The following is a 23,200-nucleotide window of genomic DNA, read 5'->3' as shown; positions in this document are numbered from 1 at the left end:
AACTGACTTCGCTTTACAACTGGAGCAGCCATATTATATATACATCAGCGAAATAGTTCAATCCGTTTTTACCGTATTAACCCAAATATAAAGACGAGCCATTCTACTGAACAAAAATAATCTTTTAAAAATCTTGTTATAAATATGAATTAAATCATTTTTATTCGTTATATTTGTCTTCTATTGGATAGTAAGCTTGTTAAGATAGGTAGTTTGTTGTAAATAAGATTTCATCATTTAAATTGAGAAGCGACCGGTGAGATTTATTGAAGTAAAATAATATTTTTTAAAATACTATATTTTTACATGTATCAAAAATGCTCTTTTCTCTGTGTTGCCAATGACATGAAATTAGGACATGTCAAATAATACTGTACCACCATAATGATTCCACAGTTAAGCTGAAGTCACTTAGAACATTATAAACAAAATTCATGCAACAAATTAGAGCTCTATTTTTTTTTTTAAATTTAGTTGCAATCAACTCTGTGAGGGTCATGAAAAAGTCCCACACGTGTGAATACATGCACGTTTAATGCCATGTTTCTCCATTCACGTCGAAATGTTACAAATTAAACAGAATATACAAAACATGTACATACGGCACGGTTCTTCAACACAAATATGAAACACATTCAATCTGCATTTTTCTCCCAGAATTACAATTACGATCAGGACAGACAAGCGTAAACATTCAAATTTCATACGCACCCCACTCAGGTTTGTATTTAACTACAGTGATATTTACAAAAACACATGATTTAAATGACTCAATCTGCTCTAAGATCGTTCTCGAACCAAATGCTTTGACTTTTCCTGTTTTCATGTGGAACAGGTAATGTTAAAAATAGTTCCCCCCCAGACAAATATGGCATTTTTGTTAAGTCCACGGTAGAAAATTACAGTGCAGCGCTAAGCCCAGAACCCAGTAAGAAAGGAAATATCCCAAGATGCTTTGTGTGGTGGGGGAACAGATTTTAAAGTGTGTTAGCAGAGCAACGATGGGGTTCTGAGATGGGTGCTTGCATCCATTTTTGGAATGAGTCTTGAGTTGAATGTTAGGGGTTGAGGTTTTTCGTCGGTGAAGAAGCGGCTCGTTGAGGAGGAGCAGATGAGCGCTGATCCAGAAGGGAACAGGAGACGAGGAGGCCATGAATCTGGTCAGGACCTGGAAACACATTGAAAAAAACATGAGCGGAATTCTTCATGTCGTATGTATTTTAACAGAAATATTTGCTTTCCTTACCTGCACATGCATGCACAAGGTACCAAATGCCAGTAGAACAGTAGAGTGCACAACATATACAAATACTTTTGGGTTAAAAAATCCCGGCGTGGGTTTGTCGAGGCCTTTATTTAAGTCTGTCTCCCAAAGTCCAAGTCTTAAGCACAACTCTGGGTTAGCTTGAAAATAAGCATAAGCTGCCATTACACCCAGAGTTGCCATAGGAAGAGCCAGAAGGAAGTTGGGTATTTGCCTCAGTTCAAAGTAGCGGAGAAAGCCCACGTTCCAATACACATCCTGGATATGGGAGTAAAGCAGCGGGAGAGGTCGCATGCACCAAAGAGGGGGAGGACTATTTTCATCCGGAACACGGTAGCCCTTCCGCTCAGCCAAGGAAAGAAGAGCTTGTGGAATGCGTTCTAAAGACGCCGAAGGCGTACAAAAAGTTCTATAACCGTAGTACTGGAACGCACAGAATGGAAGTGCAATGAGCGCTGTACCAAAAAGAGAGGTGATCAGGAGACGAGTGATGACCCAAATGTAGTGCAGCATCTTCCTGTGGCCTTTTGTCGTCGCACGATAAAAACGGATCTGAGAGATAGCATGTAATGTTGGAAGATAGAGTAGAAATCCGATATTAACAAGTCCATTGGATCGCACTGCGGTTGCTATACTGAGTGCCAGACAGGCTCGAAGTGTAAATCCTTTCTCCAAGAGAAAGAGCCCGCCAAAGGTGAGAGCAGCAAACAGACACTCTGAATATCCTGCTGTCATGAAAACATTAGCAGGTGTGATGCAGTAGAGTAAAGTGGAGAGCAGGGCCAGACGCCTGTCCTGCAGAACCGCTCTACTGAGCGCATGCAAGGCCACAACACTCAGCAGGAAGAGGGTACTGTTCCCAAGAGCAACCGCCACCATCAGACGGCCCCTTACGCTCAACCAGCTGCTGAGGGGCCACAGCAGCGTCTCGGACAGGCCTCGCAGGACCACGGGGAAAAGAGGGAAAAAAGCAAAGTTGTGCTCATAGATGTATCCTCTTTCAGCGATGAGAAGGAAATGCTCAGCGTCCCAATGAGTGAGACCACCGAATAACCAATCCACAGCAGAGTCCAAGTATAGAGGCTCTTCTGTCCGTGGCGGCCTGAACGCATCAGCGTCATGGTCGGGGATGGCAGCATTCAACACCGCCTGTTAAGTAAAATTGACATCACATTAACTGACGAATTCTATATTTGCTCAAACATAGACGCGTAGTTATGTGGTGTAATTTCTATATAACTTGTTGTTTAGCAGAACAAAAATATGCACAATTTAATATTCCATATATTCCATTAGCTTGTGGCTGGAAAAATAAGATTAGCATGTTTCTCATCCGTGATAGCTTACCTGTAAAAACAACGAGAGACCCCTAGTTACAGTAGCGAATTCTAGAACAGCTCTGTAATCCATGATAGTCATTGACTGAAAGGACAAAACCTGCTTTTCCTAAGACTTAACATTATCGAGGACTAACACTCGACTTGTCGCATTTTATATTAAATACAGCTGGTACACGAACAACGTCAACCGATTTCTAAATGACTGCAATTGTGGCTTTAGTTAAGATTTCGAATAGGGATGAAAAAAGACATTTTTTTGTCATCTTATATTTTCATTCTGGCGCTTACGTCGACCTCTACCCAATTCACTTCCGGTGTCATTGCAAATGTGTATTTCAAAATAAAGGTTCACTGAATGAAACAAAAAGAGAGGGCGCGCGAACCTTTACTATTTGAATGCACAGTATGTACGTATGCCCAACATATATTCTGGTTAGTACTTTAATTATATTTGTTTGCCATTTAAGTTGTTTGATTGCCACTTTAGTTAATTTTTCACTTAGAAGTCATTGGTTTTGTTTCGAATTTCTCATCAGTTTCTCCTTTCTTTGACGTGATTGGTCGGGGCACAAGCATGGAGGCGCGCCCACGTGAGTGCAGGCCAGAGGCATATGATCACCTTGATGAGACTCTCCCAAGTGGCATCTGGAGGCGGGGGGATGGGTTAACTGGGTAGTTTCTGGGTAAATGTAGTAAAATGTAATGTGCTTAAAATGTATACAGGAAGTGGAACTTAAGTGCGGTAATGTTGAAAGGCTTTTGTAACATAAAAGAAGGGTGTTGTAAGTGTAAATATGGTACCTTTTAGATAAATTGCCTCCCCCTCTCATTGGGGAATTATGGTTTGGCCCTTCACGGTAAAAAGGGCTGGGTGAATTGTTGGGGAGGAGGCCCGTGCGTGTGCTGGGGGGGGGGAAATACTGTTGGACTGTCTGGTAAAATAAACGTGACTATGGCTATCCCGGGCTAGTAAGAGGCCATTTTTCTAACTAAAATCTTACACCCAATATATTTGACTGTATGTGTTATTGCAAAAACTGATTGTTAAACTGAAAACTGTTCCAAAACTAAATAAAAATCTGTATAACAACAGCAATTAATAAGACAAACACCATCAAACAGCTTAGGAAGATTTAATGTACATTTATTCTTACCACGTGGAACAGATAGTATAAAGATTTCATACTGAATAAATGATATTCATTGAGCCAAAAAAGGGAAAGGGGGAATTTACATGTCTTAGCTACATAGTCTGAAATACAAATATGAAGAATCCATGACTGAAGAAAAATCGTCAAACGTGTGTACTTCATCTAGTTTGTGTGGTACCAGGAAAGAACAGGTTTGAGCTGTGTCTTGTTGCACTACAGAGCCGTGGAGAAGACCTAATCAGCAGGAAGTGGAGGAACGCCGAGTCAGCCTCCATCCCTCACCAAATAACATGTGAGAATAGTGACACAGACAGAGACAGACACAGGAAGAAGTGTAATGTACAACATTATTATATATACACACCACAGCAAAGCTGTATTTGAAGTTGAAAACCAGTCCTAAGAGGTGATTTCTTTTCATAGGGGCATTCATACAATCAAGGGATAAGAGGAGGTAAGGGTGTTTTTTTTTTGATACTTTGGGGAAGAAAGCCATTTTCTTGTTTAACACCAAACTAAGACGACCTCGTCCTCTTCTGTGTGAAAGACATTTTTTTTTTACAGATTGCTGTCACTCAAGAGCAGTATGGTACAGAAAATGTCCTACAATCTACTTGCACACTGCACAGGCCTCCCTGGTGAAGGTGTCTATTGGCAGCGCGTGTTGCTGCGTGTTGGGCTGACCGGTGATAATCCAACTACAGCAACTAGAACCAGTAGGCCACTTTTGTCAGTCTACGTCACCTCTGAGACTCATTTGTGCCCTCCGAGGGGAGAGCTAGGGCACACTTCGTCTCCCAAACTCACTGTAAACGAGACAGCAACTTTGGTTACAGTTTTTGTTTTTCAGCTATTTATTTATTTATTTATCTTTATTAAAAAGTACTTTCCCCCCCCTTTCCCCCAAGTGCAGAACAGTTTGTCAACTGTGGCGGCGCTCTGCTCTCTGTCATCCAGTTGGCATTTCTTTTCACAAGTAGTGTCACTTTGTGGGCTTCTCTTGACTTTGTAATCCAGCACGGCTCTGCGAGGACAGTCTAGGAGCAAGGATCAGAGAATGGAATCTGTAGATTTTCATAAATAAGAGTCACTTAACTTTTCCTTGCCCTGTTACACACAAGCCATGGTACCAGGGGAGAAGAGGACCGGGGGAGAACCCCCCCCTGTCCCCAGAAAAAGAAAAAGAGGAGCCATAGCTCCCTTACAGCTGTCAGGACTGGCCGATCAAAAAGAGTACATCACAAATAACATGAGAGACCAGCGAGTTCATGAGGGGCGACACCGAAAGGTCAAGGAGCCGGGACTCGTGTAGTGTGAACTCCGAGTGGTTCTCTTCCACCTTGGCTAAAGCATGCAGAGCCCGCGCCGCTCGCCTCATCATGTCCGGGCTCGTCGGCTCGAAGTGCATCCCCTGCAGGTGTAGTAAAGAACTCTGGCTCTGCTGAAACTGAGTGGCGGCCAGACTATCCTCCAGGAAGCCCAGCAAGTTGCCAACGCTGCCCTTCTGAACGGCAATCGCCCGTGCCGCCAGCGTATCACCCTGGGCTAAGTTGGCCAGCAGAACCACAGCCATCTCCCTGCACACGGCGACCTTCCTGTCTCCGATTTGACGCACAAGATTCCCATAGAGCTTCTCCATTCGACTGAAGGGCGGGGTCGCCAAAATGAGATCCACATTGTTGTCTTGGATGCTTAGCTTGCTTAGCGTCTCCAGGACCAGTCTCTGAGGGGACAAAGCACTGTGTGGACCCAAGGTGGGGAAAGGATCTTGGGCTTCCGCTGAAGGGCACACAGCCCAGTGGAGAAGACCATCCAACAGAGGCAAGCAGATGCTCTCGGAGTAGACAGACAGGTCGAGCTGGCCTGAAATGTTTGCCAAAGTGACCAGCGTGTTCTCCCTGAGGAGCTCCAAGCAGTCCCACCACCATTCATCCCTCTGGCCCATCCCTTCCTCCGTGTCCTCATCTTTCTCGTAGGTGAGCGGGGCCTGTTTACGCTCAGGGTGTCGGTGGTGGAGCAGAATGAGGCGACCCAGTAGCAGGAGCAGGCCCGGATGCTTGGACATCTCGTGGTCATTGCCTGGAACAAAGGAGAGGCTGCGGATGATGTTGGAGACGCAAACGCAGCGTCGCGCCAATGAATCCTGCCAGTTTGCGAGTGAAACAAGAGGGCCCTCGTCTTTACTGTGAGGCTCATCCTCCAAGATGGCGTTTGCCTGATGTGTTAGCACGCTACCCACAGAAGGAATGGGTCTGTTATTCTCCTGATTATTCTCTGCCGCTTTTGACTCGGAATTGGATTTGTTCTCCTCAGTAGCGATGGGTAGGCTGTCTTCTAAACCTGCGGCTTTCGACCCTTCGTCTTCCTGATTCTTTTTCTCCTCTTCTATTGGCGAGTTATATTCAACAAGATCTTCTCGGACTCGCCTTTTAAGCAAACTTTGGGGCACGGGTATTCGTTCTCGACGTTCCAAAAAGTCTTTACGCGGTTCAAAGTGCGTCTGAATGTGATCCGTTGAGTCTCCGCCACCTGCACTCCAATGAAGTAATCCGCTGTCAAACTCTTGAAGTTTGCCGTGGTTGTTGGCCTGGGAGGCGACAAATGGGTCTCTCTTTCGTACCACCTTTACAGGAAACTTGTCAAACTTGCTGCCCTGTTTAAGTTTGTCCTGGGCGGATGAAGACTGCGATGAGCCCGTTTGGTCAGATGAGGAGCCCTTGCACTTTCCGTCGTCGTCTTGGGCCTTTTCGTTGCTGTCCCTGGGACACTCCTTATGATCGTCCTCCTGTTTTAGATGAGCTGGCGTTTCCATTTCTTGTTCCTCCTCATCGTCATCGTCCTCATCGTCCACATCTCCATCTTCTGTAAGTGGTTCTCCTTCCTCTGTTCCATCAGAGAGGTCTTTCAAGGCATCAGGGTCAAGTAGTGTCCTCTGGCCAGGGTCCCCCACCTCATATTCCCGCAAGATGCCAAAGATCTCAATGAGACAGCGTCGGAAATACTCAACAACCAACTCTAGTAGGCCAGGCAACTAATGGGGAAGAACAATATGACAGTATATTAGACATTAATACCTTGCGTGACATACATAGGATAAACAACAACTAGAATGAAGTCTCACCGTATTGAGATCAAAGGTGGAAATACTGCTGTCATCATAAAGGAGAATGTTGATTGTGTCCAAGGCCCAGGTACTCTCAGCTAATAAACCAGATTTTAATGACATCATGACTCTCCATGCCTCTGGGGTTCCTACATCAAGAAGGGGAGAAAAAACAAAACACTGTGACCACCAACTCTGAGACGCCCACGTCATCTTCTATTTTGGTTAGTATGCATAGAGTGGAAGGAAGCAGCCTATTGCGGCCAAGCAGCAGCAGAGGACGGCACTTTATAGGCAGTCCACACTTAAAACATGGAAGTGTGGACACATACAATTCCAAACAACACAAATGGTAATGTTCTGCTTGAGATACATACCGATATCTTTCATGGTGAGTCTCCGACGTGGTTTGAGGAGAGGATGGCTAGCTTCAATGGAACCCATAGGGAAAGGCATGTCCCGTCTTATTAAAGGTGACTGTACTGAAGAGGGCACTATATGTGATGCAGGCACTGGAGGGCCAGCCTTTTGCATTTTCATGACTCCGTGCATGTAGGGGGATTTACTTGGGGATGTCCTGCTCTCCATGGGGCGGGGCATGGAGGCCGGGCTGGATACTTGTGGAATGTGGTTCTGCACGCCCTGAGGGGACTGGTAGTTGGACTGCACAGAACGAGGCATCTGTTGACCTGGCCCGGCTGGACCGTAGGAAGGCTGCCGTGGTCCCATCTGACCACCCCACTGGTTTTCATGATTCATTCGCTGTTCTGATGACATCATCTCTTCAGAGCGGTTCATGCCAGGGTAGCCAGGTCCCTGGGTCGGGCCCCCAGGGCCACCCTGCCGACCATGGTAGTTCTGATAGTTCATGTCTCGTGGTCCCTGCCACATGCCCCCCTGAGGGCCGTCTGGGCCCGACTGCATCATCTGGGGTGGCATGGTGGGCTGAGCATTGGGGCCGGCCCCTCCCTGCATCCTATCCCGGCCAAAGGGAAATGGGTACTGATTGCCTGGGCCAGGGGGGCGGCGGTCAGAGCCTGGGTAAGGTCCACTCCCACTGTATTGATTGTATGGCTCTTGCTGTCCCGAAGAGGGTGCAGAGACGCCGCCTTGCTGTTGTTGCTGTGGTGGTGGTTGTCCACCCGGGAAAGGCCCACTGTACTCTGACTCATGACGTTTTGAAGGAGGGTAGCCTCCTTCCACGGGACGCTTGTAAGTCTACACAAAAGAAGGTAACAGCAGGAAAATTAATTCACGCCGTTTTTTGCAAAAATTAACAAACAAGAGCATGGCTGTAACAAAACAAGATAACCGTTTTATATTTCTAAAAGTGCTACACAGCTAAATATAACACGGTACATGGAATCCGGTGTACTTAAACTACGCCCATTAACGTTAGTGCAGTTAGACATTTACCTGCTGTTGCTGTGGGTACATTCCAGGCTGCTGATTGGGGTAAGAGCCAGTAGGGGGCGTTCCCTGCCCAGGATACTGATTACCATAGGAATCATGTCTGCAAATGATACACGTCAATGTCATCTTGGCCATGGAAATGTTTAAAATATGTCCTATACAAAAGCTTAATTTAAGGTACTGTAATCCCTCATTTATCACAGCTAATTGGTTCGGGGAATTAACAAAATGTACGATTTCTTATTTATAAATCAAATTAAATTTTGGTAGGTATAGCACAGGCAACTTGTTTACATTATTAGAGCAGTCTAGACATGAAGTAACACCTTATAGTCATTTTATATTACCCAATATAGTAGTTATAATCACAGAAAATTAGCCATTTAAGACATAAATAAGACAAGCGCTTGTGTGTGTTGCAATAGACGTGTTCTGGATGTGAGATGTGGGCAGGAATTGACGTCGGATTCCGAGATGTGTTTTACCTGGATTTCGGTAGACTGTGCTATTATTTTTTTGATGATGGATATTAATTTGATGTTGTCTTTTATTATTGTGATTAGGTTATTATTATGCCTGTTGTGAGCTCATTCAAAACAAGTCTGGTACATGTATTTTATTAACGTCTTATAGTTTTTGGTTAATTTAGCCATTTTGACTAAATTATTTAATTTCCGCCAAGACTACGTACAATGTGTTAATATATACCTATTTTTTGACAATTGGGCCATAGTCACAATAATTTATGTAAAAATAATAATAATAATAAAACTGTTATACATACTCATAGTCATGTTTATGTTTTTTTATGCTTCAAGAGCATTTCTACCAACATGGGCATGGGCAAATTCAAGCATACATAATAAAGTCTCCTTTGATTATGCGGCCATATAATAATCATTAAAAATAAAACCAAACACTTCGATTCTTCCATCCAATATGTAAAATTCCATGATCATGTGGACAATATCGGAATAGTAAAGTTATACTGACCGTGGTTGCTGTGGTGGGAAGCGATTTGGCGAATACATCCCAGTGTCGGCGTTGGCAGGCATCATCGAGTTTGGCTGAGGAGCACCAGATCCCATGTTGCCTTCTGGACCTATTCCTTGCTCAGATCTGGGAAAGAACAAAATCACCAGTAAAGATAGGGCCGTATTACAATAAGAAGATATACAAAGTTTATAAATATACTGACATCCTCAATGCAAGTTGTATATTAACTGAAAACTTGAATAAATATTTTTTTTTCAAATAAAAAAATGTGACTCAGAGCAGTACAAAAATGGTAATTAAAGTAAATGCCCTGATCCTTTTGTTAAATTAAGGTATTAATTACACATACAGTATCCTTTCCTGACCGGCAAAGGAAATTAGCCTCAGGTCATCATCAACCGGCTTTAGTGACCTTTAAATCTCAGACTACTATTCACTATTTCTGACCTCCTGTCGTAGCCTGGTCCATAAGGATACTGTTGTCTGGGCCCCATTGGCATCGTGCCCATAGCCCCGGGTGGTCCTCGGTTGAATGGAGGCTGCTGTTGCTGTTGTGGTGGTTGCTGCTGCTGGTCGCCCACCCCGCTGTTCGGGCCTTGGTTAGCAGGAAGAAACTGCTCCCCAACTGAGGATGGAGTTGCAATTAAAGTCAGTTGAGTACAAATTAACTGTGCCGTTACGGAAGAATTTTATGATCCATTCAGCAAGATTTTTACCTTTTCGCATGTTCCCGAAGGGGTCCTTGTTGGGTTCGTAGGGGCCCATTCGCCCTTGCATTTCTGGGGTGTTCATAACAGACTGATAGGCGGAGTTGGGTGTCATGTTTTTACGTGGATAAGCGGGGTCGCTTCCTTCAGAAAAGGGGTCCTGCACATTAACACTGCTTCTAGGACAGAAGGGACAAAAAATGAGTGTGTGAAGTATATTGAAGTGTATTGTAATAGTGTCATAAGAAAGTCACCTGGAGCCAGGTGGCATGGGGGGCATCTGGGAATGAGGAGTGGAGGCTGGGGTGGGAGGTTTTAGGTCTCCACCCTCAGCCATAGAGCTGCTGGTTGACTGGGGAGTCTGAGGGCCCTGCAGAGATCCTGACCCAGCTGTGGAGCAGAGGGACGCTTCAGTTTGAAAGTAGAGAGAAGCACACAAAAATGTGACAAATCATTTTAATGACATGGAAATACAAATACATTAGAAAAAAAACAGTGCAAAGGGTGTGGTTCTAACCTGGTGAGGGAGGCTGGACTTTTGCAGTCTGGTTCTTCTTGTTGTCCGAAAAAATCTCAGGAGGTGGGTCTTCACCACGCTCAATCTTACACTCAAAGGCGTACAAACACTGGATGTACTGCTTTTTCAAAGAACTGGCAGCACTGCTAGATGTACCCACATTCAGGCTTGTGGCCAAATCACGCCATTTTTTGTTCTTATTGACCTGAGACACAAAGAAAAAAGACATTAGTAAGGTAAGAGAGAGACGTAGGAATACATTGAAATGAGCAGGGTAAGTAACTACCTGGGTCATGCCGCCAATATCTTTAACTGACACATACAACCGAAAGAGATCAAGGGGTTTGCGTCCCACAGCAGGCAAGTTGGTCATTCCCATGGCCTTTTCCTCAATGAACGCCAAATAGCGGTCAACCCACATCTTCCTTTCGGGCTCTGGTCCCAACTCATATAGGCGCGTTATCTTTTCACTGGTCGTGGTGGAAGAATTGGACTTCTGTTTTGTAGCAGAGAAGTTAAAACCCTTGTTTAGTAATTGCACATGTTTATAAAAAACATTATGAAGTAAACAATCAATTTACCTTAGATTTGGGTTCTGGTTTAGGTGTTCCACCCCCATCTACTTTGTTATTCATTTTATTGTTCATCTCTGGACTCGGGGCCATACCTGGACACATTGAAGGACGTTAGGAATACTTTGGGCTTTGAAAACAAAATGTAAAAATCTAAGTGCAATTCATGTGTAGAACTCACCACTTGAGTTGTTGGCCATGTTTGGCCCCATGGGATAAGGAGATCCACCTTGAGTGTTCATTATTCCGGGCATGTTGTTCATAGGTGAGCCATAAGGAGGGCCAGAGCCCATCATGCCTGGAGGCATATTGGGATAACCAGACATCCTGGATTGGGGTACAAAAATCAGCATAGTCAAGTAAACCAAAAGGAGACTTGAACATGAACCCACCTGTTGTGCATGGAGTTAGAGGCGGGGTGCTGCATGGCTGCAGAGTCCTGGGGCTTTCTGTTCATGCCTGGGGGAGGGCACATCCCAGAGGCAACCTGGGGTGGCATGTTGCCCATGTTTGGGGGCATGTTAGGGCCCATGTTGGGACCCATGCCGGGGCCATAAGGGCGTGCCCCCATTTGATTCGGTGGCATCCTTCCGGGGGGCATGCCAGAGTATGGCTGTCCCCCACCTTGACCTGCCATTGGACCCATGGCAGTCCCTGGGTAGTTGGCATTGGGCATGTTGCCATAGCCAGGTTGGCGAGGATAACCTAAAGAAAATAACACATCAGTAACTACGCAATATCTGTATTAAACACAATTAAGTGAAAACGAGATATCTTTCTGCTATGTGAGGCAGACTTTTCATTCAAGTGTGTGCTAGCAGTGAGAGCTACGTTCCCAGAGCAACAAGCCTTCGTCACAGTCTGAGCTCTACTGACAGGAGGCTCTGCTACGTCAGCTGACTTTCTGCTTCACAGCTATTAATAGCTGCAACAGAGTTAGAGGGAACGAGTAGCAATAGCTTGCTATGCTATGCCTGTGTGCTGTAGAGATGGAGCCCACAGGTCTGTCGAGTGGGAAATGTACACTTCAAACAGGTAGGAAATCAAGTAGCGAAAAAATATTTGATATCTATAAGCATTCAAAATGATACACACCTTGGGGGCCATATTGTCCCCCCTGCTGTCCATATCCCCCCATGGAGTTATTTTGTTGATATGGGCCCATCCCAGGGTGCATCTGTCCACCTGAAGACTGGCGTGGTGACAATGCTGAGGCAGACTGGGGGGAACCATAAGGGGGGATCTGAGGGTTTCTCTGCATGAACCCTAAAAAGGAGACAGGTCTTGTTCAGAAAAGGCTATTGATCAATATCTTCCATCACACTCGCACCGAATGCACTACGTATTTAAATTACACACCCCGCTGTGTGTGGACATACTGTACAGCTTTTAGAAACTAAGTTTCCAAAGTGTGGTAAACATTGCTGTAGGGCGGGGGCCTCAAACTAGTGTCCTGCGGGCCACATCTGGCCCGCGGGCCGCGTGTTTGAGACCCTAGACCCTTGAGACACTATAGGGATCTTGTTCGTACCCTTTAGTTCAGAGGTCTCAAATACGCGGCCCACGGGCCAAATGTGGCCCGCAGGACACTAGTTTGAGGCCACCGCCTTGATATGAAAGTTTAATGTTAGTGCGGCCCGCGCAAGTTTGATATGGATGCTGTATGGTATCATGTACCCAGAAAAAATTATTACGTTTGATTAATGTTCATGTTAAAGGTTAAATAACTGTTAATAGTTATCCTCCCTATCCGTGTGGAAGTGGTAAGTTTTTGGCTATTTAAGTTTAAAGGAAATAACTTGAAGGCTACCGTTTAGGTCGCTAGCTCTCTAGTTTGCAAGTTAGCATGTGTCTCAAGGCCCTGCAGTTGCGCAATATGTTGTAAATAAAAAGAGTATAAATGTGACAATAGTCGTGTTTTGTCATGTCTACAGGGCTCTAATAATGCTTTGTTCATTTTAATCGGAAAAAAATAATTTGTCTACCCACCAACTATATGTGGTTTCTTGAGTTTTTATTATTTGCCGTTTTATTATTATATTTATTTATTACTGATTGATTGATTTTCTTTATTCTTGATTTGTTTATTTATTTTTCATCTTATTTTTTGTAGAAAAATAAAAATTAAGATATTTGAGAACAGTGGAATGTTTTATCTGAGCTTTTCTTGTAGAAAATCGAAACCAAAGCAAAGTTTATTCATTTTTCTGTTTTTAATAAATGCGTGTTTTGGGTTTTTCTTTTTTTAAAACCTGATGCGGCCCGGTCTCGCCCAGACCCTAGCTCCAGTGGCCCCCAAGTAAATTGAGTTTGAGACCCCTGCTGTAGGGGGTACGTGAATAAAAATTAAAACTGCTTAGATAAGATGCACACAATGGGCGGTTTCCCACAGGACTGCTATGAGTCTGAGGCGTTGGGGTGATGTCATTGCCTGCATTGACCTTAATTCCTAATCTCCATGTCGGCGTGCGCTGATTTCAATGTACATGTCAATTTACCTCCAATATCTTAGGATATTGAACAGATGTATTATAATGAGTGACAGTTGCAATGCTATCTACTAGGGGACACTCAATTCACGAGAATTGTCTACAATAAACAAAAATTTTCACATTACGTTTCGTTTGTCCCTCATTTATTGGTTCCGTGATAAGCGTGATAAGTGAATTTCCGCAACGTAGCATTCAATATTTAGAGCATAGAAAACATGTTTATGATATTCAAAGTACGGTTTTACCATTCATGCCCTCTAGAAGTCCCCTTTACAGTTTCATTACACAATATAGTAGACATAATAATACAAAATAAGCCATCTTAGACACAAATAAAAACACATTCAGCGAACATTCACACAGGAGCTGCTGTCTACCACTCTCCACTGCTGACCTGCTGATAGCAATCAGCTACAACCAACTCCAGCCAAATGACGTCGCACACGCCACTACCCAGGCCCCGCTTCTTAAAAGGTCAACAAGATAAGAGCGTGGCCGTGATGCAATATCGCAAGAGACAACTCTACTTTTAAGTACAATAAAAGAAATTGACAATACCGTATATTGCTACCTAATAATTTAATTTCTATCTGCACTCTCTGTGTGTGTACAACAGGCCCCGCCTCCACCCACCAAGGCACACAATGGATGGCTGATAAAAAAGGGCCCTCTCTGTCCATGCTGTTGTTCTATGGCCTAGGTTTCCAAAGCAGGGAATTCGTATCACCAGGGGTACGTGAATAAAAATGAAAAACAATTAGCGCCCAACACTCACAATTACAATTGCGCCTGAATGCCTCAGAGCAGAGATGAGAAAAAAGGAGACGGACCTCTGTGTGAGTTATATGAATAATAAGCAAGTCTGATTATTATGTTGTGCATTAAGAGTGTTTAATCTCATAAAGTTAAAGTAGAGGAGGCAAAGGCCAAACAAGAGGTCTATGATGGCTTGTACGCTAGGTTGAACAGTAAGGAGGGAGAGATGGATCTCTACAGGTTGGCAAGGCAGAGAGGCGGGAAGGACGCGCAGCAGGTTAGGATGGTCAAGGATAGAAATGGAAGTGTACTGACAGATGCCAGTAGTGTGATGGGAAGATGGAAAGGGTATTTTAAAGAGTTGATGAATGAGGAAAATGAGAGAGAAGGAAGAGTAGAAGAGGTGTCTGCTGTGGACCAGGAAGTAGCAAAGATCGGCAAAGAGGAAGTGAGAAGAGCATTGAAAAGGATGACGAGTGGGAAGGAGGTATGGAAGTGTCCAGGAGAAGTAGCGGTAGTTCAATAGGATCTTAGGTGGTGACAAGATGCCTCAGGAATGGAAAAGTGTGTTGGTGCCCATTTTTAATAAGGGCAACTACAGCAGTATAAAGCTAATGAGCCATACAATGAAGTTATGGGAAAGAGAAATTAAAGAAAGACTAAGGGCTGCACGGCGGACGAGCGGTTACTGCGCAGGCCTCACAGCTAGGAGACCCGAGTTCAATTCCACCCTCGGCCATCTCTGTGTGGAGTTTGCATGTTCTCCCCGTGCATGCGTGGGTTTTCTCCGGGTACTCCGGTTTCCTCCCACAGTCCAAAAACATGCTAGGTTAATTGGCAACTCTAAATTGTCCATAGGTATGAATGTGAGTGTGAATGGTTGTTTGTCTATATGTGCCCTGTGATTGACTGGCGACCAGTCCAGGGTGTAGCCCGCCTCACGCCTGAAGACAGCTGGGATAGGCTCCAGCACCCCCGCGACCCTCGTGAGGATAAGCGGTAGAAAATGAATGAACATTCAATATTTCACATTAATGAAGAATTAAATAAGGCTCAAGCTTTTTAAGTGTGCAGGAGTAGGAGGTACGTGACTTCAAGTAAAATGTCTAAAGGGGAACACAAACACGAAGGGGAACAAATGTGCTAAGGTACTGAAACCAATGCAGAGTGAACGCTCTAGCTGCTTGTTTGGAGGCAGGAATCCACTATTATTCCTTGATATCTTATTTCAAAAGAAGGTACCCATCAGTTTTCACAATGAATGACTAAATACAGGGCAACCACAAATAAGTCCAATGTGGCTCAAGAACCAAGTTTGACGCCCCTGTTTTACAAGGTAATTGTATTGACGGTGTACCTCTGTCTTGGCCCATTGGAGACTGGCTCATGCCGGGGTGAAGACTGCCATCTGACTGCACACTTGATGGCCTTGGAGGCATCTGATTGCCTTCAGAACAATATTAGCTTGAGTTAGGATGAGCTCGAACAAGATTATCGTCATACAGTTAACTATGCATATGATTGAAAGCCGTGTTGCTTATAGTATTTAACTATTGTGTTGCTTTAATCTGAGAAAAACTAACTAAAACAATTAAAATTTAACAAAAAGGTGTTACTAAATGCAAAAATTCTAACAATTTAGGTCATTTTTTTTTCACCTGGCATGTTGGCAGGAGACAGCGGGCCAGTGCGAGGTGTACTGGCGCTGGCAGGGGACCCCGCTGGGGAAGGCGATGGGCCTCGGATGCCTGGCAGGTGTGGAGACGTGTGAGGGGAGAAGGGTGACTGGGCCGGGTTGCTCTGCTCGCCCTGACTGCTTGAAACCCCCGGTGTGCTCACACCAGGACTCAGTGCACCCTCTGTACCAGTAGGCAGGTCATCAATGGATCCTGATAGGTCCTGAAAGCATGTGAGGGAGCGGACTTAGAGTACATTCCGACTGTAAACTAATTAGGCCTAACTTAACACCAAAACTGTAGCGATTAGCATAGTGAAACAAAGGTTTGAGTATGTGATCTTGTGGGGATTCATCCGATATTTATAGGTTATCACATGGTTTGTCTGGTATCAAGCCAGGTATCATGCCCCGAAGTGTCAGTATCAGCCCGAGACCGAAGATCTTATTATCACATACTATTTAATCATGAGCTTATTATCAGGTACTATTTAATCAAAAGACCATTTTGTTTCCAGAAAATGTTCAGTTTATTACATGTATTATATCTAAACAGTGTAAACACAACAATTTTTAAAAAATATTTCAACAATAATATTTTATCAACAGTCTTATCTTATCAATGTCTGACAATTAAAGTTCCATTAATCAAGTTTGGGTTTTTTGGTGACTGGAGAAGCACTAGGCACTAAGCACTTGTGTGCTGTTGTCTGATTGGTTGTTTCACGGGCACCATACCAGAGCAGCACGCTCTGAGTGGACAGCTACGGGGGCTAATACTGGACATGGTTAAACTCTATATTTTATCAGTATCACTGCCCTGGGCTTTGACACGGTATCATTTCGGCCTTTTCCCGTATCATTCATGGGCGGTTTCTAGGGCATAGGGCCATTTAATACTGTAGTATGTGATAAACATAGATATTACATAGCGTATTCCCCAGGAATGTTTCACATTCCTACATGTATATCTGCCAAATATCGACGTAGAAGCAATTCAATAACTGATGGTCACAACATGCAAATCCTACGTACTAAAAAGAAATGGATCCTTTGACAACAATAGTAAAAATTAAAGCCACAGAAGAATCTACCTTTGATGGAAAAGCAAAAGTGTACTGTGAAATAGTTTGTATTCCAGCTGATGCATACATGACTGACCGGGAGGCTGGAGGGCCGGCCTTGACTGTCCTCTGGACCGCTTTTTGGCTGCGACGATGGTGGGGCATTGGACTGAAAGGAGTCCTGGGATATCTCCTAAAAAATAGGCAACACATCCAAAATAATGAAATACACTGCCAGCTGTACAGATGCTTGTGAAATAAAAGAAGGTGGAAAAATAGGATCTTGATCTGAGGGTCGCACCTGTTGTTGAGGAGGAGGAGGAAAGCGCTGATAAGGTGACTGCTGTGCTTGCTGCTGAGGGTTCTGCGGGTACACTCCAGACTGGCCCTGCGAATGTTGCGGTGGCTGGGACTGTGCCTGCTGTTGCTGCGAGGGCGTCTGCTGTGGCGGCTGCGTGGATGCTGGGAAGTTAGCCTGTCCCTGGGATCCCGGGGGAGCCTGGGAACTTGGCTGCTGTGGAGTCTGACTGCCTTGGCCCTGTTGCTGCTGGTACGGGGACTGACCAGGCTGTGGGGCCGGTGTTTGGGAATAGGGTGGCTGAGACTGTGGGGGTCCTTGAGATGGACCCGATGGGGGCATATGAGGCTGCTGATATGGGGGTCCTCCTTGGGTATGCGACGCTGAATTTGGTGGCGGGTGCGGTTGCCCCGGGTAGGGGGTTTGGCCTCCTGGTTGCCCTGGTTGGGGCTGAGAGTAGGGTGTTTGATGCTGGCTTGGGTGGGGCCCCTGGCCGGGCTGTCCATAATATGGGCCCTGGCCCTGTGAACCGTATCCTCCAGGTCCCTGTTGTCCGTAGGACCCCATCTAGAACACAAGACAGATGGTGAGCACAACTAAAAAAAAAAAAGACTGAACATCAACAAAATCAATACAGCCGTATACCTGTGGACCATAGGGCATGCCCCCCATGCCTCCAGGGGTCCGTCCTTGCATTCCAACTGGGTATCGTTGAGGACCCGGGGGGCCATATCCCTGACCATGATATCCAGGGCCCTGTTGCCCTGTGGGAGGACCCTGCTGTGACTGCTGACTGTACGGGCTACCGGGACCGTATGGTTGCCCTCTCATTTTCCCCATTGGGTCCATGGGACCAGACGGCTAGAAAAAGCAAAAAATGCCAACAATATTCATCAAAAAACATTAATAATCACAAGCAAGACATCGCTAGATAATCTAAAACACATTGTTGCAGAGTTATGAATGGCACAAGGTTAACAAAAACAATTGCTGTTGGTAAAATTGGCTTTTAAGAATAATTTCTCACGGTTGTTTTTTTTTTCCACCTACTTCGCCATCATTTCGCAAGTCAACAGTGCTATATATAGCCCCTTTCAAATAGAGGGCAGTCTGCCCAATTACAAACATATCCCAGCTGTGCTCCTGTTTTGAGCCGTGTCCAAGTATTTTTTTCTCCCTGGAGAAGGCAGTTTGGCTCTGGATGAATGACACCAGAAATTAAGGAAGTACTTTCAAAACAGCCTGGGAGTGAATGAGAAGGGAGCATGACCTCATTCTTAGTCCAATAGTAACAATAACTCTTAAGCATACTTATATGCTGAGAATGCGACACCTCACCCCGATGAAAAAAAAATAATATGACCATACTTTTACATAACACCAAAAGAATGCCCAAATGTGCTGGAGGAATAATCATAATAATCATCATCTGATCAAGTTATTTGCAAGTGGTATGCCTGGCGTGACATTTTGCAGATGCAGGGCAATGAATTGAAATAAATAAAGGCAGCACATGGCTAATCTGCATAAGACAGAGAGGAATGCAGAGCGGAAACTCCCTTGGTGGGTGAGAGATGGTGGACTGCTTTCTGATTGGCTTGGGTGGGGGAATGAGGGGGGTGGGGGGATTCTTTGGAGTCAAACTTGTGGCATGCCAGACACAGTAGCGACAGACGCACATCTTCACAGACTGGGCGACAAATGTTGCCTCGTATTTCTGTGGAGATTTAAACATTTAGATGTCATGCATCTGTATTTATAGTTAATACAGCATCAAGACAACTTTGATTGACCAAAAAATGGTGCAAATAATGTGGTCATAAGAAGCAAATTAGATTATGCACATGGCTTTCGGTGTTGGATAGAAAAACTTAAGCAGCAGATACTTTTCGCTGCCATAGCTACATCATTCACTTAACTGTACTACTTTACTACTAGTTTTCAGTACTACCTCTCTCATGTTAAATTTTCAACATTTCTCTATTATATATATATATATATATATATATATATATATATATATATATATATATATATATATATATATATATATATATATATATATATATATATATATATATATATATAAGTTTTTCTATCCAACACCGACGTAGAAGCAATTCAATAAATAATTCAATAATATATATATATATGCACACATATTTGTTTCTATTGATCTGCACTATCTTGTACCGTCACTCACTCAACAGTGTTACTTCTGTTATGTATATTTGCACTTTACTAATTATGTACTGTATATCTGGTACCTTCAGTCATTACACAATTTCTACTGTTATGCAACATTTGCACAGGATCCAATTCAATCTGGTGGTTTAGGCTTCTATAATTTAAAAATTTACATTTTAGATTTCTATTTTTTTTATCCTTTCTGTATTGTGGGTTGTTTCAGACAGAAGCGTTTTGTCAATCCTGTGTACATAGAACACATAGTAACTGTGAAGTAATGATATAATTAAGAAAAAAGCTTCTTGAACCTTTAACCGGACCTGGTAGCTCAGCAATTCGCAACCACTGTGCGCAGGTAATGTCCAATTTCACTTAATTGGCCCAAAAATTATTATTGATTTACTACAAATGTTTACCTACATAGCCCTGGTTTTCTCACCAAGTAAGTGAATTTGAGATTAACCGAAATGAGATCATCTAACCATTACTTCATATTCTCAATTGAAAATATAACCAAAACAAAATGTTATATAAACAAGAGATATGGTGGGTATTAATTATCAGTAATAGATATGAAGAAAGCAGTAGGATTAAACAAGTTCTGCTTCTTCCAACTCCATTCCGGACAATTTGTGTAACTGTAACAGTGTGATGATCCTGAATGTAACTTGTTACGCATGTTTGACACAAAACCGTACAATACAATCATTGTTTCAAGTGGATATACTTTTGTTCCTAATGTAAAATATATGTCTTGGCTCAATAAGCGCCGCTCTAGCTGGCTAACGGATAACTTTTGCAGCCTGCAAATATTATAATGGACGAGAGAAGGTTCTGCAAGTGTTATAATGCCACCTGCACTATTTACCATCATGCATTAAGAGATGCCAACATGCTGCATCATATTTTAACACGATAATCAGCAACATTATGTGGTGCGTTTGTAGACAGCCCGTTGAATGCTGTGATGCCTCCAGTGACCGTGACGAGCAAACGCTGCTCTTATCAGCAACTGTTGCCTTGCATCACATGTAATTATAAATGGCCATGAGCTGTGGCTGAGGAGCCAATCAGATCGGAGCTAGCATGTCAACCCAAGACCAACTATCTCCTGGCTTTGACAGCACGATTTTACCTCCACAATTCAAATCCCTGTTGCACGCTGCAATCTTACATTTGCAGCCCTTGCAGCCAAGTCGCTCGATGTGCCTCAAAGCTTGGCCGTTTACGACCGACGAGCACTAACCAGACTCACATAATCGTTCGTATTCATTGCAAACAATTACGTCATTTCGGTGACATTTTGCTGAGGATTTAAGGTTGTTGTTTTGTTGTTTTTTTAAAACGATGCTACTTATCTTAACAGAGGGATCATTAGGAACGTAACACATTCCTTCCGTCATAGCTACCAAATTATACCTTTGCGCCAATAAATATAACATAAGGGGATCGACAAATCAAACTTTAAACAAACACGATGTATTATGTATATACGATTGGTATAAACAACGAGGAAACTAACACCTTTTAGAAACATTTAGCTAGCGATGCTAGCGGGGTTAAAAACGAACCGTTGTCCCTCGATGTGGATTCTAGCTTGTTCACAAAGTCGGCTCTTCGCAGCTCCGTCAAAGTCCTCGACGTTGCGTCGAATTACATCGCTATCAAACCTCACTCCGGTGTCCCGTCTATAGCTTTAAAAAACGAGCTAAAACGACTGTTTTGCGGGCTGCTGTGAGTGAAAACACACACGAGAGGCAGCCATTTTAGAGTCTTAGCGAACTAGCGAGACAATGGCTGGCCTACTACGTTTTGAACTAGTTAGGAGGAGGGAAGAAGACGTTGGAGGGGGAAAACGCATCACGTTATGGTTCGAATGTGTGTTTTTTTTACCTGGTTTCTTGCTAGCGGTTGCCCTGCGCTTCCCGGGCTCATTGGCGACGGGTGATGGCTTCTTTGTTGCCAAGCCGGATTGCTGCCTCCGTACTGGCCGCTAGCGCCCATGTCTGCTGGTCCCTTGCTAGCTCCCTCCTGGCTACCGTAGTCACTAGACGGGTAGTTTGTATAAGCCCGTGTGGAGCTAGGGGACGTGAGAAGCTTATTGAGTGTCGGCGTCGATGTCGGCTGAGGGTTTCCGATGTTATATCTCTGGTTATTGTAAGATCCAGCCATCGCCGTGGGTCCTCCCGCTGGTGCTTGCTGCTTAGCTGGCTGCCCCCCAGCTGTCGGCGCCTGTGTACTGCGAGGAGAGTTCATAGCGTATGCTTGGCCCGGGTACGGCGTCCTGTTCGGGAAAGGGCTGTAATTGTTAAACTGGTGGTTGGAAAAGCCATGCTCATGCGAATTAGGTTGATAAGAGTCCATAATGTTGCTCTGTTGAACCACCGGACCCGCAGCAGCTGCCATGCCAGGGCTTTGTTGTCCGCCATGTTGATGAAAAGGGGCCCGACTGTAGTGCTGACTGTATCCGTACGACGGTGGAGGAAATGCGGGGTTGTGGTGATGCACCATGCCCGGATGGTTATTTCCCTCCGGTCCAACAGTGTCATTCTGGCTATTATTGTTAGCCCTGGGCGGGTTCCCATTCCCGTTCTTCATCTCAGGTTCCCCTCCTCCTCCTGCATTTCCACCGTCGGCGCCGTCCTGCAGATCCCCACGGCCCGGCGATTCGCCGTCCAAGCCGGGCTGCTTTTTCTCGGACTGCTTCTCCCCCGATACCGAATCCTCCTTCGGTTCTCGATCCGGTTTTTTGAGCTCGGAAGGCGGGCTTGTGTTGAGAGTGGCGGCGCTAGCGACCTGAGCGGCCATGATATTTACTCCCCCCACCTCTCTCCCTCTCTTCAGGCGAGTCAGTCACAATCAAAAGCTAGCATTGAACGTGAAGAATTGTTTACAACCATTTATCCCGGCGCCGATTCATCCCCGCCCCGAGAACCGGACTGAATCCGGCTGCCACCCCGGTGATTCCGGTTCCGTGAATTGGGGTTAAAGAGCTGATGGAGGCTCCATACAATGCGTGGAAAAAGAGCTCGAAAAATTGTTGTGGGAGTTGTGTTAGTGCGCCCGGGTAGAGGCAGGGAGCGAACCCAAGCAACACGAGGCTTGGTTAGATACAGCCATTTTACTGAGCCACACGGAGGTCTGCAAAACCCGGACTGGAATCAGACCCTGGATCTACAACTTTGGCATTGTCTTTTTTTACATTATGAGTATTTTGTTCAAATTAGAACCGAATCCTCCCACAAGTATACTAGTGTAACTTTACACAAAGCACAATACACTCAAAAAGTAGTTTGTTGTTTGTTATTTTTGTTCATGTTAGTCTTCTATGTAGGCTATTTTTAACTGAAACCACCATATACGTAATTATATATATTTATATTTTTTTCCTCTAATACCGAGCTGCATTAAAACAAGGCAAAACCTAACCTTGCAGCAATAGACTAGCAATGCACATTCCCTCTCTTTTGCATGCCCCCTCCCCTCTGTGTCTCAGTGCTGTGCAGGGTGTGGGGGATGGGTGCAGGCTGCAGCTCTCTCTCACCCCAATAACATTGAAGCCAACAGCCAGACCTTATCTTGCAAGCAAGTGAGGGATTGGAGAAGGGTGTTAGTGCAAGTGCGGAGCAAAAATCTCCCCAAAAAACGACAACATTGGTGCTTTG

The 23,200-nt window shown here is 44.5% G+C and overlaps 2 protein-coding genes across 8 annotated transcripts; both read right to left on the bottom strand.

The window, feature by feature from the left end:
- Window positions 1-552: 552 nt before the first annotated feature.
- On the bottom strand, window positions 553-2,918 carry pigv (phosphatidylinositol glycan anchor biosynthesis, class V). Its single transcript, XM_058084696.1, has 3 exons — window positions 2,612-2,918; window positions 1,247-2,413; window positions 553-1,168 (listed from the first exon to the last, which is right to left on the bottom strand). The coding sequence occupies exons 1-3, from the start codon at window positions 2,681-2,683 to the stop codon at window positions 881-883; spliced, it is 1,527 nt and encodes a 508-aa protein (XP_057940679.1). The 5' UTR covers window positions 2,684-2,918; the 3' UTR covers window positions 553-880.
- A 793-nt stretch (window positions 2,919-3,711) lies between these two features.
- arid1aa (AT-rich interaction domain 1Aa) lies at window positions 3,712-22,914 on the bottom strand. Of its 7 annotated transcripts, none has more exons than XM_058084365.1 (20): window positions 21,429-22,914; window positions 17,994-18,209; window positions 17,352-17,915; window positions 17,139-17,243; window positions 15,970-16,210; window positions 15,669-15,758; window positions 12,159-12,329; window positions 11,456-11,768; window positions 11,245-11,390; window positions 11,073-11,158; window positions 10,778-10,987; window positions 10,492-10,696; window positions 10,229-10,364; window positions 9,984-10,150; window positions 9,715-9,892; window positions 9,265-9,390; window positions 8,275-8,371; window positions 7,236-8,076; window positions 6,877-7,007; window positions 3,712-6,786 (listed from the first exon to the last, which is right to left on the bottom strand). In XM_058084365.1, the coding sequence occupies exons 1-20, from the start codon at window positions 22,341-22,343 to the stop codon at window positions 4,966-4,968; spliced, it is 6,759 nt and encodes a 2,252-aa protein (XP_057940348.1). In that variant the 5' UTR covers window positions 22,344-22,914; the 3' UTR covers window positions 3,712-4,965. The 7 variants fall into 7 exon arrangements, with proteins under 7 accessions (XP_057940348.1, XP_057940343.1, XP_057940344.1 ...); XM_058084360.1 differs by having other exon boundaries at window positions 9,984-10,153; window positions 10,229-10,382; window positions 21,429-22,913; XM_058084361.1 differs by having other exon boundaries at window positions 10,229-10,382; window positions 21,429-22,913.
- Window positions 22,915-23,200: the final 286 nt, after the last annotated feature.

Source organism: Doryrhamphus excisus, chromosome 10 (genome assembly GCF_030265055.1).
Source record: "Doryrhamphus excisus isolate RoL2022-K1 chromosome 10, RoL_Dexc_1.0, whole genome shotgun sequence".
Classification (NCBI taxonomy): domain Eukaryota; kingdom Metazoa; phylum Chordata; class Actinopteri; order Syngnathiformes; family Syngnathidae; genus Doryrhamphus; species Doryrhamphus excisus.
Note: the sequence above shows the minus strand (reverse complement) of the source record. Positions and strands in the feature narration are given on the sequence as shown.